The following is a 16316-nucleotide window of genomic DNA, read 5'->3' as shown; positions in this document are numbered from 1 at the left end:
GGTTGGAAATATTATACTTGCCTTCAACTGGTAATAGATAACGATCTCTAATAATCTTCCAGCTATCATACCTTCGGTTTAGTTGGAAGTATAAATAAAGAATTGAAAGCCCCCCCCCCCCCAAAAAAAAAAAATAAAATAAAATAAAATAAAAAAAAAAAAAAAAAAGTACGTCTAGCGAACGGACACGCATTTTTTCAAGTGTGGTTTTTTGGACTCTATGTACCTTAAAACGCCTGGAAATCATGAAATTTTAATTAATTTTTTTTTTGGGGGGGGGGGGGGGGGCTGATGACAATACTTCCCCTCTACCCTCGAGGGGAGCATGAAAGTAAGGAAAAAATAAAATAAAAAGAAAAAAAAACCATCCACGTTCCGTACTAACAATGATATGATCTTTTGATGTTTCCAAATTTTGGCTGACTGATTTGACTCCTCTCATTTACTCGCGCCACTGAACACAGCTGGAGAGGCGCAGGCGGTTGGGTCTGAAATAAAAACGCCTTCCCTTCCATGTGTATGCAAATCGTACATCCATGGAGCCCGAATAGTTGCATGATCCAGGCGTTACAATATAAAATTCGTTCAGTGGTCCGTAGAATGCGACAGATGAAGCATTGATTGTTTCTTTACACCCTAACTTACTTTCAGCGTCTTCTATTATGCTGATGAAATAAGCAAATACTGATCATCATCGCGACATTGTCAATTTTCCAAAAAACTAATGATTTAAATGTATAAAAACGTTGCCGGCCCTCGATATATTGCAACAAAATTAAGTCTTTGAGCATGGTTTGTAGAGAGTCATTAAACGTATTCTAATGAGTTGCCCTTTAATTGTTGGATTTTTTTTACTTTTTTCCTGTTGAAAATCTAATTTTTACGTTTAAGCGCGAAATTTTCAAAAACCGATCCTAGTGGATCGTACGGAATTTGGAATGAAAGCGACGACCGTTCGTCTTTCTAAAAATTGAAATATTCGACAGAAAATCTGTAACATCACGAGCCTAAATACATGTATATGATTTAAGCGCAAAGGCAAAACTGTAGCACAAAGATCTGGTAAATATATCATTAAAAATTATTATATAATGCTCCGTCTTTCCCTTCCAAAATGTGGACTGCGTATTTAGTTCAATATTTAAAGTCTGATCGTATTCGCTAAACGTTACAATTAGCTTCTAACGGTGTAATCTTCACTTTTTGAAGATGGACTATACGTAGATCGATATAATTAATGGACTGATTGTGTAACTTCGAATTGGCCGTTCTTGAGAACTGAGATAGGTGTTTTTGAACTCTTTCGAGACGTGTGGTTGATACTTCGACAAGTTCACAGACAGTTTGCCCATGGATGTCATATCGAAGAGGCAAATTATCACTTTTCAACACATCGAGACAAATAAACGAATGAAAAGACGAACTTTAAATGATAAGATCGGCAACTCAGCAATAAACGGTATTAATCGAATTCATTTCTTATCTCAATGAGCAGTATTTTATTCCAATCACGTGCCACGTATTTAGCTTTTCGTGTAACAAGTCGAGCTGATATTTATTTAGTGGCGAAAAAAAAGAAACTATCAAAATTGCGGCTTTTTCGCGAGTGATAAAAACACTCAGCGTTCAGTAACGATCGTGTAAAAAACGCGTAAGATTGACTCTTCCCTCAGCTCCTTTTCCCGTTTTATTTAGTGTGCACACGTTATTGAAAAACTAAGTATCGATGTTTTTAAAACTTTCAATTTTTTTCATAGGCATTTTTTACCTCGTGTTTTTCCATGAGATTTCGGAGCTCAACAGGGACTTAAATTGGGACTGATGTTTTTCTTAATTCAGTTTTGTAATTAACTGCAGGTGCGCATTTTACTATAACTTAACAGTGCTTCGGTATCAGGTGAGTTCAATAGTATATTTTCTTCCGGCGGTTTCCTCTTTACTAATGCGTCATCAATGAATTACATGTGGCGAATATTGTTTCTCGTTAATCTGCGTGCTGCCACACCGTTGACTGGGTTTTTAAATGATGCAACTATTCGGCCTCTGAGGCCACGCTGGGAAGTATCTTTTAACAATGAAGGAGCTACTAGTGTTGAGGCATTAGTAACGTTGTTCCATGTGGCACTTTTATAAAATGGTTCGTTGCTTCCCTTCCCGAAACTTTCTACCGGGATAACTCTTTAATAAGGGTGTGCGCATACATATACTAAAGATCTTGAAAATAAACAGAAATATTCAAAGAAGTAAGAAGAATTGAATTACATTTTTTAATATGGAACCACTATCTCAGGCACTTCCTTAAAATCACATTTCTGCAGAGGGAAACCAATGGCATATATGTTGTTTCTGGAATGAGCCAGTAATAGTGGTTCCTCATTGCAAAATGTGGTCCAATTCTACAGTGCTCCAGCGAGTTTTTGAAAATGTATTCACATTTTAAGAAATTTTTAGGGTAAATTTTGCACTTTTCCTCACGAGACAAGGGTTATATGTAAATTCGAGGTAATGTGTCACGCACTGGAAAAAAAAACACATTGGATCTAGAGTCCAGACTCTTAAAAACATCGACAAGAAAAAATACTCTTGATTCCATCAAATTTAAGCTTAAATCAAGAACCAAGCCTCTTAATTTGAGCGGATTTCCTTTTGATTTAAGCTTAAATTTGATTGAATCAAGAGTCCTTTTTCTTGTCAATATTTTCAAGAGTCTGGACTCTAGATCCATTGTGGATTTTTTTTTCCAGTGCGGGTAGCACAGGTCCCGGCACCAGGGACCCAGTATCCCCCCCTCCCTTATGGCGGTCCTGGTCACATTTTGGGCTAGTGCGTCGTTTTCATTGTTCTAACGATTTCTGCAACTTACTGGTCTGTTCGCAGCTCGCTTCCGTTTAGACGATCAGTCTGGCCGGCGGTGTAACACGTGTGACAAGTTTGCCAAGTTTGATCGATTTCCCGCCCACGCACTCGTCAACGGATTCCTACCTCGCGAATGGCTGCTATTCTCTCCGCTCATGGAGTTCTTAATCGGAGGCACAGCAGCCTCCACCGCCATGCTCTTCACTAACCCCATGGAAGTCGTCAAAACCCGATTCCAGCTGCAAGGGGAACTCAAAGCTAAGGGCTGCTATCAAGTTCATTACAGGTAATTTCTGAACGCAGAGAGAATTTATATTCATTGGCGATTCGCGTAAGTCAGCGACACACTGGAAAAAAAAAAACCACATTGGATCTAGAGTCCAGACTCTTAAAAACATCGACAAGAAAAATACTCTTGATTCAATCAGCTTAAATCAAGAACCAAGCCTCTTAATTTGAGAGGATTTCCTTTTGATATAAGCTTAAATCTGATTGAATCAAGAGTCCTTTTTCTTGTCAATGTTTTCAAGAGTCTGGACTCTAGATCCGATGTGTTTTTTTTTCTCAGTGCACTGTTGCCCATCGCCGGTTAGATCCATTTTAAAACAAGGACCCATACTGCCGTGCTAAGGAAGAATGCCGGATGAACATTCGAGAGTTGCCAAATTCCCCCCCCCCCCCATAAAATGTTTATTTTTGAGGAACGCTATGAATATTTTTCCTTGATATACTTTGGGAGCAAACGTAAACAAAATTTTCTGAAAAATTGGAAGAAAAGTATTCATAAGTTTACCTCGAAATTTGTGTTTTATCGAAGAAAATTTGGCAACGTCTGACGGCTCATACGGCGTTCTTCCATAGCACGGCAGCATTTACCACTGTGTTAGAGAAAAACATTGTATAAGCATTTGAACGTTGCCAAATTTCCTTCGACAAATCGCGATTTTTCGGGAAAATTTTTAAATATTTTCCATCCAATTTTTCAGAGATTTTTATTCGTAATATGAACTAAATCGTTTGAATATTTCAAGGAAAAATATTCGTAACTTTCTACATAAATAGATATTACCTGAGATTAAATTTGGCAACATTCAAAGCTCATACGGCGTTTTTCCTCAGCACGGCAGTATTCTGCCTTGCTAGGGAAGAACGTCGTATGAGCATTCGAAAGTTGCTAAATTTCCTTCGATAAAATGTTCATTTTTTAGGAAAGTTATGAATATTTTTTCTTGAAATTTTCAGGAATTTTACGTGAGATTGCGAGCAAAATTATCTAAAAAATTGGAGGAAAAATATTTACAAATTTTCCCGAAAATTCGAGATTTGCTATAGAAAATTTGGCAACGCCTAAAGGTTCATATGTCGTTTTTCCTTAGCACGGCAGTATAGGACAGCGTTGCCGCTCTTTAATATTATTTTTTGCGTGTGGGGAGAGGGTGCCCTTAACAAGATGTCATTAAATTCACTACGGACGAAAAGCCGTACCCGCACAACCTCTTCATTTCTAGCTACGAGCCATAACTGTTTGATTTTCCAACGTTGGTTTTCCGTAAGCTGGCATTCAGCTAAAACCGCATAGATTAGCATTGATTAAGTTCATCGCAAACTAGACCTAAGTTAATGGTTTAGTGGAGTGAGTGTCAATAGCGAAAGGCAGCGAACAAGCATTCCAGTTGCATTGTCCGTGATGTTCGTTTATTTGAGCCCTCATCCCCCCCCCCCCCCAAAATGAATTCGTGCTAAGGAAGAATACTGAATGAACATCCAAATTTTGCAATGTTACCTTTCTGATAATATTCTCATTTCCACGAAAAGTTTTGAAACATTTCCGTAAACTTCCAAATATACCAGGTTAAATTGCGACGATATGTCATTTTTAAAAAATTTGTGTTGAAGCGGCGTCCGTACATATATGTAAACCGCCAGAGATATTGACCCGCAATGTTAAAAATCGAGAAATGAAATTCGGTGACGGAGTCTATAAAGTGCCAAAAAATTTTGAGTGATAAGAATGCGAAGTGAAATTAGCATCATAAAAGCGTATGACACACCGCAAAAAGAGCAGACTCCGCTCCGTGTCAGTGTATAGGGCCGGATTTTTCTACTTGCCGCTCATGGGCCGCCTGTATTTTGCCGCCCCTTCTCATTCGTTTTGAAACATCAATAAAAACCATCAAGTGAACATGCCAGCGGGGAAGGGGTGCATAAGACGCGTTTACTCGTGTTGGACACATTTTTTGGGAAAGCCCTGTCAACACTACTAGCAAAAGGTCACGGAACTTTGCGCAAAAGTCAAGTTTCGTAAACCTATCTCTGTGTGGCCAAGGCCTTCCATTCATAAGTAATGAACGAAAAAATTATGAAAGAACAAACATAAATGTGGATTAATGAATTTAACTTTCGCCGCCGCGCCGATCGCACCGTGTTTGGCGCAATGCGTGAAGTATTCACGCAGTCTTGTAGGCGCCTTGCGTTTCACGCTGACCGCAGTGTGTTTGGCGCAATGCGTGAAGTATTTATGCATTCTTGCAGGCACTATCCGTTTCACGCTGACCACAATAACCGCACTGTGTTTGATGCAATGCGTGAAATATTCGTGCAGTCTTGTAGGCGCTAATACATATGTGTTACATGCCGATTGCCGCGCCGAGGGCTTCTCCTTTTCATCTCAAGTCCTCGTCATCATTTCTCCCTAAGTCGCGCCGTTCCAGGCCAAATTGTGTGTTTGGTTTCTTTCTTAACTCGACTAATTAAAGGTGCTGTCTCTTGTATCACTGAAAGACGACAAAATTAGAAATTACTATACTCTCAGGAAATGAGAGATTTTGTAGCCTTTTCTCGTTTGTAACTTTTTTTTTCTAAATCCGATTTTTTTTTATACCTACATTTGAAAAAATTTCAAAATTTGCCGCCCCCTAGATTTGCCGCCGCGCCATGGGCCATGGCCCATGTGGCCACCCCTTAATCCGGCCCTGTCAGTGTAAGTCATTCCGTAAGGAGAGTAGATTTCGCTCCGTATTAATATCACTCGGAGTTGTTGGGTACTACATAGACTGCGGTACAAATTTAACTCCAAAATTTTCAACAATGTATGTTGATGGGGAAAGTATAACAAACCATATATTTTCTAATTCATGATTGTGCGCATCAAGTAAGTAGGATTCTATTTATTTGAAATACGACCGATCATCTCCACTTATGACTAATCTTCAAAAATACTATCTGAAAATATCATGTAGCAATAGTAAGTAATTATTTCGAAAGTAAAATTTTGAAACACCACGAACGAAGTGATTGTTTTTTACCTAACTTTATCATGAAGGTTAGCGCTTAACATGCAATCGTTCCACAAACGTCAAAACAGAAAGTGGAGTGACTTTAATCGTACTGGATAGTTATAAACGGTTTTTTCCACAAGGCAAAACTTAAAAAAGAAGAGGGAAAAAAAAGTTTGACGGCATCGTCAACCATGCGAAAAATATTCCAAGAATGAATACTTCAGCGTGCACATTCCTGTTGCATGCATAAACTTCTTTGCTGTTTACTTTCCTGTGCTCTATCTTTTTTTTTTTTTTTTTTTTTTTTTTTTTTTTTTTTTTTTTTTTTTTTTTTTTTTGTAGAAATGTTGTACACGCATTCTACATCATCGCCAAGACTGATGGTATTTTGGGGCTGCAAGGCGGTCTCGGACCTGCGATGGGGTACCAAATGGTATTGAATGGTATGCGATTAGGAATCTTCCAAGTGGCCGAGGAGAAGAAATGGCTCACTGGTCCAACGGGAGAAATCTCCGTCCTTAAATCTCTTGGATTCTCTGTGCTCGCTGGCGGTGTCGGTGGCTTCATCAGCAGCCCATTCTACATGGTAAGACTCGATGATATACTACCGTGCTATAAGGAAGAACGCCGTATGAACCTCAAGAAGTTGCCAAATTTACCTCGATAAAACACGAATTTACAAACAACTTTTTTTTTTTTTTTTAATCATTAGTGTGCTGAACACGAGGATACCCATGGTTCATAAATTGAACAATTATTGAAGGAGATATGACAACATTATCTAATCTGCTAGAATGAATGCGTTTAAATAGGAAATGCCGCCAGATGACGTCATTAGGCGGCGCATTTTCGCACTTTTAAATCTATCTTTATACTATTTACCATATCAGAAAAAAATTATGAAAATACTGCAAAATCATCTCTTCAGGCACTTTCAGATGAAGCAATAATAAATTTGCGTGCAACTTCTCCAAGAACTTCATGTCCGACCTTTCCCGGTTGACTCGATATACTGTATGGCGTAAAGTGCTCTGCGCTGTATCGATTGATGCCATTCAAACCTATGAAAAAAGATCGATTATCAAGGCGTTCGCAACGAACACCATAATGATCGATTCTTTATCATGGCTTTAAATAAACTTGTGTGTGTTTCAAGCTTTCAGATGCTTCAGAAGCTTCAGCCAACAGATGCCCATTCGAGCTCCCGCTAATTTTGTTGCCTACATGCCAAATTTGAAGGCGAAACTTTAGAGGTGTTCGCTGCGAACACCCTGTTTATCGATCCTTTTCCATACGTTTAAATGGCATAACAATCGATATACCTATCGCAATTCACGCCACACCACTGCAAGAGCTCCATTGTTGTAAAGCCTCTCGGGCACGAAGAAAAAACTATGCAAATAGAAGGCCTGATAAAAGGATTAGATTGTAAATTTCAGCATAAGTTTAGACTTCTTTATTAAAATTTGAATTATCTCAATTTAATTATAATTTTGAAAATCATTAGTTTGATTTAACTTGAAATCTTGATAAAATAAAAATAAAACCCAACAAGACATGAAAAATAAAAATCTGCATATTCCAAATTTGATGAAATTATTACTATATTATTTCAATCATCTAACAAAAATCATGATAACAAAAAAAACTTTTCAAAAGTAAAAATGAACTGATGAAGAAGAACCTAAAATTATCATTCTAATTTTAAATTTAAAACCAAAATACCAAAGATAATTAACAGTAGCCTTACTTAAAGAATAAGAGGGCTGAATTTAGTGGACTTTATTCCACCTAAAGTGGCAAGCCACCAAAAATCTTTATTCCAGTAGGGACAGCGAAAACTATCGTAGCTGGATTGAAGTACGCTCGAGTGTCAACATTTATGTCAACTGTAAATATATATGATGACCTCAAACAATAAAACTCAAAATAACAATAGTATGCCTTTGCACGATCGACACCCAAAACCGATCGAATTTAAATCGGTTCATTGGTTATCTACGATTATCGCGATATCGACGATTATCGAAAATATCGACAATTATCGAAATATCGACAATTATCGAAATATCGAAGATTATCGATATATCGACAATTATCGAAATATCGACGATTATCGATATATCGACGATTATCGAAATATTGTTCGTCATCGACGATTATCGAAATATCGTCGGTTATCGACGATTATCGGGATATCCACGATTATCGAAATATCGTCAGTTACCGGAAATATCGTCGGTTATCGAAAATATCGCCGATAATCGAAATATCGTCGATTATCGAAAATATCGGCGATTATTGGAAATATCGTCGATTGCCGAAATATCGACGCATCGAACCGTACCGACCGAGCCGATACTGATCGAAACCGATGGAAGTCGATTCGATTTTAGAATTTCGGTTCACAGGCCTAACCAATAGTCATTATAGCATAAATAATTCCAATAAAATTCATATTGTGTATCTGATATAATAAGGGCGTTTCAAAGGTGTATATTTTTATTTCGTTAGATCAAAGTGCAGTTGCAAGCGAAAGCAAACGAGGCAATCGCCGTGGGACACCAGCACGGGCATGAAAGTGCGACAAGTGCCCTCGTTGCTATTTTCAAGGAGCACGGCGTGAGAGGGCTGTTTCGCGGGAGCACGGCAGGGATCTGCAGGATAGTCGTTGCCACTTGTGCTCAACTACCCTCCTTCAATCTCTGCAAGGAGTATCTCAGGAAGCATCAGGTGAGCTTTCAAAAAACAGCTCAATGGACCACTAGACAAGGTACGAATTTAAGCACTCTGTTACATGTTGCTAAACCAAAATTTCACGTAGAACATTCTCTCATCGAACATTACTAAAATTAACTCCTAACCGAGGCCTTGTCTCCACGGGACGTTCCATGGGATTTGTCCCAGGGAGAAATCTCACCTGCGAAGTTAGGAGAAATCTTGAGTTATACTTAATATTGATCCCAGCGGGCCGATTATTGAAACTGATAGACAAAGGTATAGACAAAGACGACAAAAGGGACTTGGAGGGATCCTATTGGTTGAAGCAGGTGGTGGCAATGGACATAGGAGAAAGGTAATGGACTAACTAACGGCAACCTACTAAAGACCCGACAGTATTTAGTCCATCATTTTCTTCCTTAGTCTATAAGAACCAGTCATATCAACCAATAAGATCGCTCCATACACCCTATGTCTTCTTTGTCTATCGCTTTGTCCATCAGTTTCAATAATCACCCTGCAGTGCCAACTAAGAGTCGTTGTGGATTCCCAGGAACAACTTATTAAGAAGAAGAAGAAGAAAATGTGTTGTGTTGTTTAACGAGAAAAAGCGCAGAAGTTTCATTCCTGCAATTCGAACTTGGGAAAAATCCCGTGAAACGTCCCGTGGAGACAAAGCGTAAGAAATTAACGTTTTTATCGTACATAGGTTATGGGATATGTGAATTTCCCGGTCACAAGAAACTCAATACTCTACGCTAGTCAAATCGCGCCTTACAAGGGTTTCGGCAGGCTCCTCAATCGAGCATTCTACCTTTCCCACCCGTTATTGTTCAAAGTGTTTTACACAAGTGTGTTCACAATTTACTTCAGCTGAGCCAAAGCGTCATGATTTAGGCAGGGCCGGATTAAGGGGGTGGCTACATGGGCCGCGGCCTACGGCAGTAAATCTATAGGGGGCGGAAAATTTTGCAATTTTTTTAAATGTAGGTATAAAAAAAAAATCGGATTTAGAAAAAATAAATTACAAACGAGAAAAAGCTACAAAATCTCTCATTTCCCGAGAGTATAGTAATTTCTAATTTTGTCGTCTTTCAGTGATACAGGAGACAACGCCTTTCATTAGTCTAGTTGAGAGAGAAATCAAACACGCAATTTGGCCTGGAACGGCGCGACTAAGAGAGAAACGATGACGAGGACTTGAGATGAAAAGGAGAAGCCCTCAGCGCGGCGATCGGCATGTAACACATATTGGCCCCTACAAGACTGCACGAATACTTCACGCATTGCGGCAAACAGTGCGATCAGCGTGAAACGCATAGCGCCTACAAGACTGCGTGAATACTTCACGCATTGCGTCAAACACAGTTCGTTCAGCCAGCAGCGGTCGGCGTGAAACTCATAGCGCCTACAAGACTGTAGGAATACTTCACGCATTACGCCAAACACGATTCGGTCTGCGCGGCGCGGCGGCGGAAGTTAAATTCATTAATCCACATTTATGTTTGTTTTTCCATATTTTTTTCGTTCATTTCTTATGAATGGAAGGCCTTGTCCACACAGAGATAGGTTTACGAAACTTAACTTTCGCGCAAAGTTCCGTGACCTTTTGCTAGTAGTGTTGACAGGGCTTTCCCAAAAAATGTGTCCAACACGAGTAAAAGCGTCTTATGCACCCCTCCCCCGCTGGCACGTTCATTTGATGGTTTTTATTGATATTTCAAAACGAATGAGAAGGGGGCGGCAAAATACAGGCGGCCCATGGGCGACAAGTAGGTAAATCCGGCCCTGGATTGAGGCTACTATATTTTGGTATCGCAGAGACTGCCACGGTAACATTTAGTGTGCGATTTGACTCACGCAGCCCCTTGAGTTTTCATGAGCGGGAGGTTTGAATTCACGCGTCAAGAAAGGTGGAATATCTTGGTTAGGAGTTAGTTTCAGTAATACTCGTTCATTGAATCGTATTCTCCGTGAAATTTTGGTTGAGAGACATGTATCAGAATGCTTGATTATGTACTTTTGTCTAGTGGTCAATTGAGTCTCTTCTCTTTAGTTGGCCGCCATTACACAATGGGTGACTAAACCTAGTTTTTTTTATTTATTATTGATGAGATGATATTACAGATGAGTAGATTACTTAGTTATTATATATTGCGCATTTTAAAGCCCAGAACCCCGGATAAATCTGCTTTTGGAAAGTCTATTGACTCGAATGAATTGAACGAGCCGAAATGGTATAGGAAGATGTACCTTACGGCAGTCAAATCGCTATCTCCTCTAATTTTCCACTGATGTTTGTTAAAACAAAACTTATTTCAATGTGGAAGGGAGAATTTGCAGGTTTCTGAAATTATATGAAATTTGTGTGTAAGTGGAAAGCACTGAGTGAACTAAACACGCGGATACCCTTAGTTTATAAATTGAAAAAGTATAAGAAGAGAAAATAATGATCAAATTATCTAATCTGCTAAAGTGCAAGTGTTTAAATGGCAAATGCCTCCAGATTGTTCATTATCTCAAATTTAACCAATTTTTATACTTTTTCCCCATCAGAAAAAATTATAAAAAATACCCCGAGCTCACCTCTTTAAGCACTGTCGGGTGAAGATATAAAATATTTGCGTGCAAATTACCCATTGCTGCTTGTTTACTACAATGCCGTGCTAAGGAAGAACGCCGTATGAGCATTCGATAGTTACCAAATTTCCTTCGATAAAATTTTTATTTTTGAGGAATTATACATTTTTTCCTTTGAAAATTGCAGACACTTTAGATCAAATTACAAACAAAATTATCTGAGAAATTGGTAGAAAAATATTAAAAAATGTTCCTATAAATTAGTGATTTGCCTGAGGAAATTTGGCAACGCCTTAAGGCTCATATGGCGTTTTTCCTTAGCACGGCAGTACAGATCACATGAATCCAAACAGCTCCATCCGACAAAATTTAAAAGGAGACCCATCCCATGATTAGAATCATCTACTTTCTACGCCTACCCAACAAACGCCAAAAAGGCCGTGCTGAACGTGTGCCCGCGGATTCCTCGGTATCGTTATCATTGTGATGGTGCCTGTGTTTCCGAGACTTGGGCCAATGAATATCCGGCGTTTTCTTGTATTTTTCTGAGCTTGTCGTGGCCAACTGGCGAGAGGAAGAGCTCCTGGAACTCTTGGAGTTGAACATTTGCATAGGGTTCGGGAGGTAGGACTTGCCCTTTGATGATGGTGAGAGCGTCAAAACCGCCCCGGAGTCGTTGCTCCTGCGCCTCGGACTTCTCGAACGCCCTTGGCTCTGGGGCCAATTGTAGCGTCCCTCCTGCGATGACAGCCTAAAACCTATAAAATACATTATTGAAGAACGCATCAGATCCAGAGACAAGAGCATAGAGTACATAGAGTCGTAATGTAAATGGGAGAGCTGGCGCCATGTTCTGTTCGACGAATTCCGAGCCCGGTGTGCGCCGAGTTCGGGTCGCTTTTTCGATACATTTTCAATCCAAAATGGCGGTGTGGAATACGTGGTAATTCCTATCTCCGTTGTTGTTGTTGTTGTTGTCATCGGATGGCCGGGTACCCGTGTATCGCAAACAATCGATTATGTATCGAAAAAGTGACCCGGCGTCACACAGGAGTCTCGGAATTCGGGACATGGAAAATGCTTAAAAGTGGCGCCAGCTCTATGTACTCTATGCAAGAGACCCGCCGCCAGTGTTCGAAACTCACCTTCGCGTTTCAGGAGCCATTATTAAAGAACGCGTCAGATCCAGAGACAAGAGACCCGCCGCCAGTGTTTGAAACTCACCTTCGCGTTTCAGGAGCCATGTGGCGCATCAAGCTCGATTTGTATAGGGACCAGATTGACTTTTTGTCTACACTGAAAAAAAATCTCGGTTTATTTACCAAGAAAAGGGTAAAATTACCAAGAATTCAGGGCTCTATTTGATCCCAGTTTTTTCTTGGTAAAATTACCATTTATGGAATTGGTAATTTTACCGAGAAATCTCGGTGAGATTATTCACTTTCGCGGTAATTTTACTGATCCTCGGTAAAAACGCCAATATTTTTTATCGACTGTGGTAGAATTACCGAGATAAAATGGCAAAGTTACCGGGAATTGATTACCAATAAAAGTGGTATTCTTACCCGGAAAAAACAGTGAAAATACCGGTTTTTAGGTCAGCTTACCAGTCTGTCTTGGTAAAATTACCAATTTTTGGTAAAAAAAAGTGAGTTGGTAAAGGTACCAACGGACCTTGGTAAAAACGCCGAGAATTTTTTTTCAGCGTATACAGCACGACGCATTTAGTAAAAAGTTAGACGCAAGATGTTTTAGTCACAAAACTAGCAATTGTAACTTGGGGGAAAATTTCAAAAATTCACTAAAAAGAAAAATCAGGATTTTTTTTTTTTGGGGGGGGGGGAGGGCAATTTTTAGGAGCCACGTTGGCGCAGAGTCTTCATTTTCTAGGCGGCATGGCCGATATCTTAGGCGCAATTGGCGCGTTGGCGCCTGTGAGTTTCGAACACTGCCCTCCTCTTGTGTCTTGGCATTGGTGGAAGCTTTTCCTTTCGGGACTCCAGCATTCTACTGTTGACTTGCCTACATGGTTGATGTTCAACAACGTGTTGGCAGTTTCGTTTTGCAAACAAGCCAAAGTTCGGGAAACTTGTTTGGCTCATGACGTCACCCGAAGCTCATCATCCACCATGTAGGTAGGTCAACAGCCGGGGGTTCAACATAAAATACTTCCGGATTCTTGGAGTTGACAAGTTCGGACATTTTTTGAAAGTTTAACTCTATTTGGACGGATTCTGAGGCTGCCATGACGAAAATTTTAGAAAATACTGACTAAATTAGCTAGGTGTATTCATTTGAAACAAGAAAAGAGATGAATATCCTCGATGAGGGTTTTTCTCCACCATCCTGAATTTCTGGGAAGGGGACAGATGATACTATTTTCAGTTCTGGGGGGCAGGCCCCCCTGGTCTCCCTTCACGCGCCCATGGAACTATGAATCTCTTCTCGTAGACGGTCGCGAAGTCCGCAGCACATTCATCACATCTCAACTCAAAAGGAAGATAAAGAAAGCAACATGACTTCTGAATTTTTCATACGCAGCTAAAAAGTGTTTTTAATGAATACCTGAAAATTTGCCGTTGACGTTCGTGCTAGCTTTGAAAGTCGTCCTCAACGGACAATCGGACGTCAAGGAGGGGGATGTGACTTGTCCGTCTGCCAAATAATTGACGTAATCTCGACCATTGCAGCCGTTGAGATGGTACGGTACCCAGTGCCCTTCGAGCTTCTTAGCGATGAGGTGCGCGTTCACAGTGGGCCGCTGCCTTCCGTAATCCAAGGTGTAAATGTCACACATAACTTGAGGGTCGAAAGTGCTTTCACGGTTGCTCTTGTTCTTCATATTGATGAGAGTAACTTTAGCAAGATTCGAGGCTGGGGCTGAGGATGTACATTGGAGATGGAACAGCAAATTGTTGTCCACCGCGTAGAACCAGCCAGTGTCGGACCCGCAGTAGGTTTTTTGGATTCCGATCCCGGGTTTGGTGCTGACGATTTCGCCAGCCTGGTATTTTTGGCTTTGACACCGCACTGTTTTAACGGCGGCCTGTACTTTCAGAAAGTGGACAGCCGCTTGTATGGTCAGGAGGCCCAAGAAGAGACGAGGGCAGAATGCACCACCCATTTTCTACAGCTCAAAAAAAGGGAACAGTGATGTTAGTATAGCCATGTTTGCAGACGAGCATCTAGATAAGTTTGAAATGGGGGGGGGGGGGGTGGTTGACTTTTTTTTGACGAGCAGTTAGCGTGAAGCTGTCAAAGTGTTACCTGTTTTCCCTCCATCCCCCTTCTTCTCATCCCCCCCCCGATTTTTCTCTTCTCCCAGATCCTTCATTCCCCCCCCCCATTTTTCTTCTCCCGTTTTTCTTTAAAAAGGTTTCGTTTAATTTTCAAAAACAATGAGATATTTATATGTGAAAACTAAGCAAATTTCTGCAGTGCAAGAGGAGAAAAAATTGGTGATTATAGCCTCAAATTGCTTCTAAAGAGCATCAAATTGTCGACATTTTCGGGGTAAGCCCCCCCCCCCCGACCTCCGCCCCCTCACATCCCCTAGAAATCCGCGCCTGTTTCGAGGTGGAGGGGTGCAAAGTAATGAAATAGGGGGGAAAGTTCGTCAAGTGCCTGGAGGAGGGGGGAGGATGAAACCTTTGAAAGGGAAAGAGGTGCAGGTGGAAAAAGGTTTGCGATTATGTCGGATCTTTGAAATTAATTTTGGCAATTTCAAGATTTAACGTTCCTCCAACTACTTCATAAAATTGGTTTTCTTTGTCTTGAGGTGAGAATAGAGCGGAACACTCAAAATTGATCCCGAAAAGTGGACTGGAAAAAAGCCTTTTGGTTCCAGAGTCTGGACTCTTTACAGTGTGACAAGAAAAAATACTCTTGATTCGATCAGATTTTTGCTAAAATTAAAAGGAAATCCCTTTAAATTAAGTGGCTTGGCTCTCGAGTTAAGCAAAAGTCAGATTGAAGCAAGGGTATGTTTTAAGAGGCTGGACTCTGGATCCAAGAGACACTTTTGCCGGTGCGATTTTCATTTCACTCGATCAATTGGTTTCCAGTTATGAAAAGGAAAAAATTTATTCCACAAAATTTTAGGTAGGGACCTCTGAGGAGGTCGTTTGATGCGGAAAGAGTATCATTGAAGAAAGTTCAATCTCATACCAAAATCTTTGTGTATAATCCTAGGCTATCCTGTGCGTGAAATTCTACGTGTAATATTCAGTTGGACGTATTTCTATCAAACGGAACTATGTGCATTATGACGTGGGCCCTGAGACCCATAAGAGTATGTGCATAACAGGGCTCACGTCATAATGCACATAGTTCCGTTTGATAGAAATACGTCCAGTTTTAGAACTAATCTCAGTCTTTGTCAATAAAGTTTCCCTTAAATAAATAATGTTTCATTAATAGAAGAATAAAGTATATTTGGATGTATTTCTATCGAACAGAACTATGTGCAGGTGGGAAAGATGGGGTGTGCTCGTTGGGCCATAAGAATGAATGATAGTTATAAAACACCAATGACGTAACCGCCGCTCCAGTAGCCATTCGTTGTCTTTAACTCATGAGCTCTGTGCACAACTCTCTTAATACATGCCCACGGCTCATGGGGTGTGCACATAGTTCCGTTTGACAGAATGTAAAATCCCGCTTTTCTAATTCAGCAAACGGTTACGTCACTGGCGCTTTATCATGCCCATTCATTCAATGGCCGAAGCACTAACGAGCACTAAGGCCGGATTTACTTACTTGCTGCCCATGGGCCGCCTGTATTTTGCAGATCAAATCAGCCGAAAATCAATAAAAACAATCAAGTGAACGTGCCGGATGGGGAGGGGGGAGGGGTTCATAAGACGCGTTTACTCGTGTTGG

At 40.4% G+C, this 16316-nt stretch overlaps 2 protein-coding genes across 4 annotated transcripts in view; one reads left to right on the top strand and one right to left on the bottom strand.

Annotated features, from left to right (window-relative positions):
- The window catches only part of LOC109037768 (solute carrier family 25 member 35), a 58740-nt gene that overhangs the window by 34537 nt on the left and 7887 nt on the right, over positions 1-16316 (top strand). Inside the window, exons 1-4 of one of the 3 annotated variants that reach the window (XM_019052595.2) lie at positions 1488-1857; positions 2878-3142; positions 6477-6720; positions 8649-8867. In XM_019052595.2, coding sequence (XP_018908140.2) covers positions 3012-3142; positions 6477-6720; positions 8649-8867 — 594 coding nt within the window. In that variant the 5' untranslated portion in view covers positions 1488-1857; positions 2878-3011. Of the gene's footprint in view, positions 1-1487; positions 1898-2877; positions 3143-6476; positions 6721-8648; positions 8868-16316 lie in introns of those variants that run through there. The other 2 variants (XM_019052594.2, XM_072305584.1) reach the window with 2 other exon arrangements.
- Positions 8915-14611, bottom strand: LOC140225727 (uncharacterized). The gene is made up of 2 exons (XM_072305585.1): positions 14001-14611; positions 8915-12193 (listed from the first exon to the last, which is right to left on the bottom strand). The coding sequence occupies exons 1-2, from the start codon at positions 14557-14559 to the stop codon at positions 11838-11840; spliced, it is 915 nt and encodes a 304-aa protein (XP_072161686.1). The 5' UTR covers positions 14560-14611; the 3' UTR covers positions 8915-11837.

This window comes from Bemisia tabaci, chromosome 10, assembly GCF_918797505.1.
Source record: "Bemisia tabaci chromosome 10, PGI_BMITA_v3".
Lineage (NCBI taxonomy): Eukaryota > Metazoa > Arthropoda > Insecta > Hemiptera > Aleyrodidae > Bemisia > Bemisia tabaci.
The sequence above is the reverse complement of the archived record's forward strand: the minus strand, read 5'-3'. Positions and strand labels throughout refer to the sequence as shown.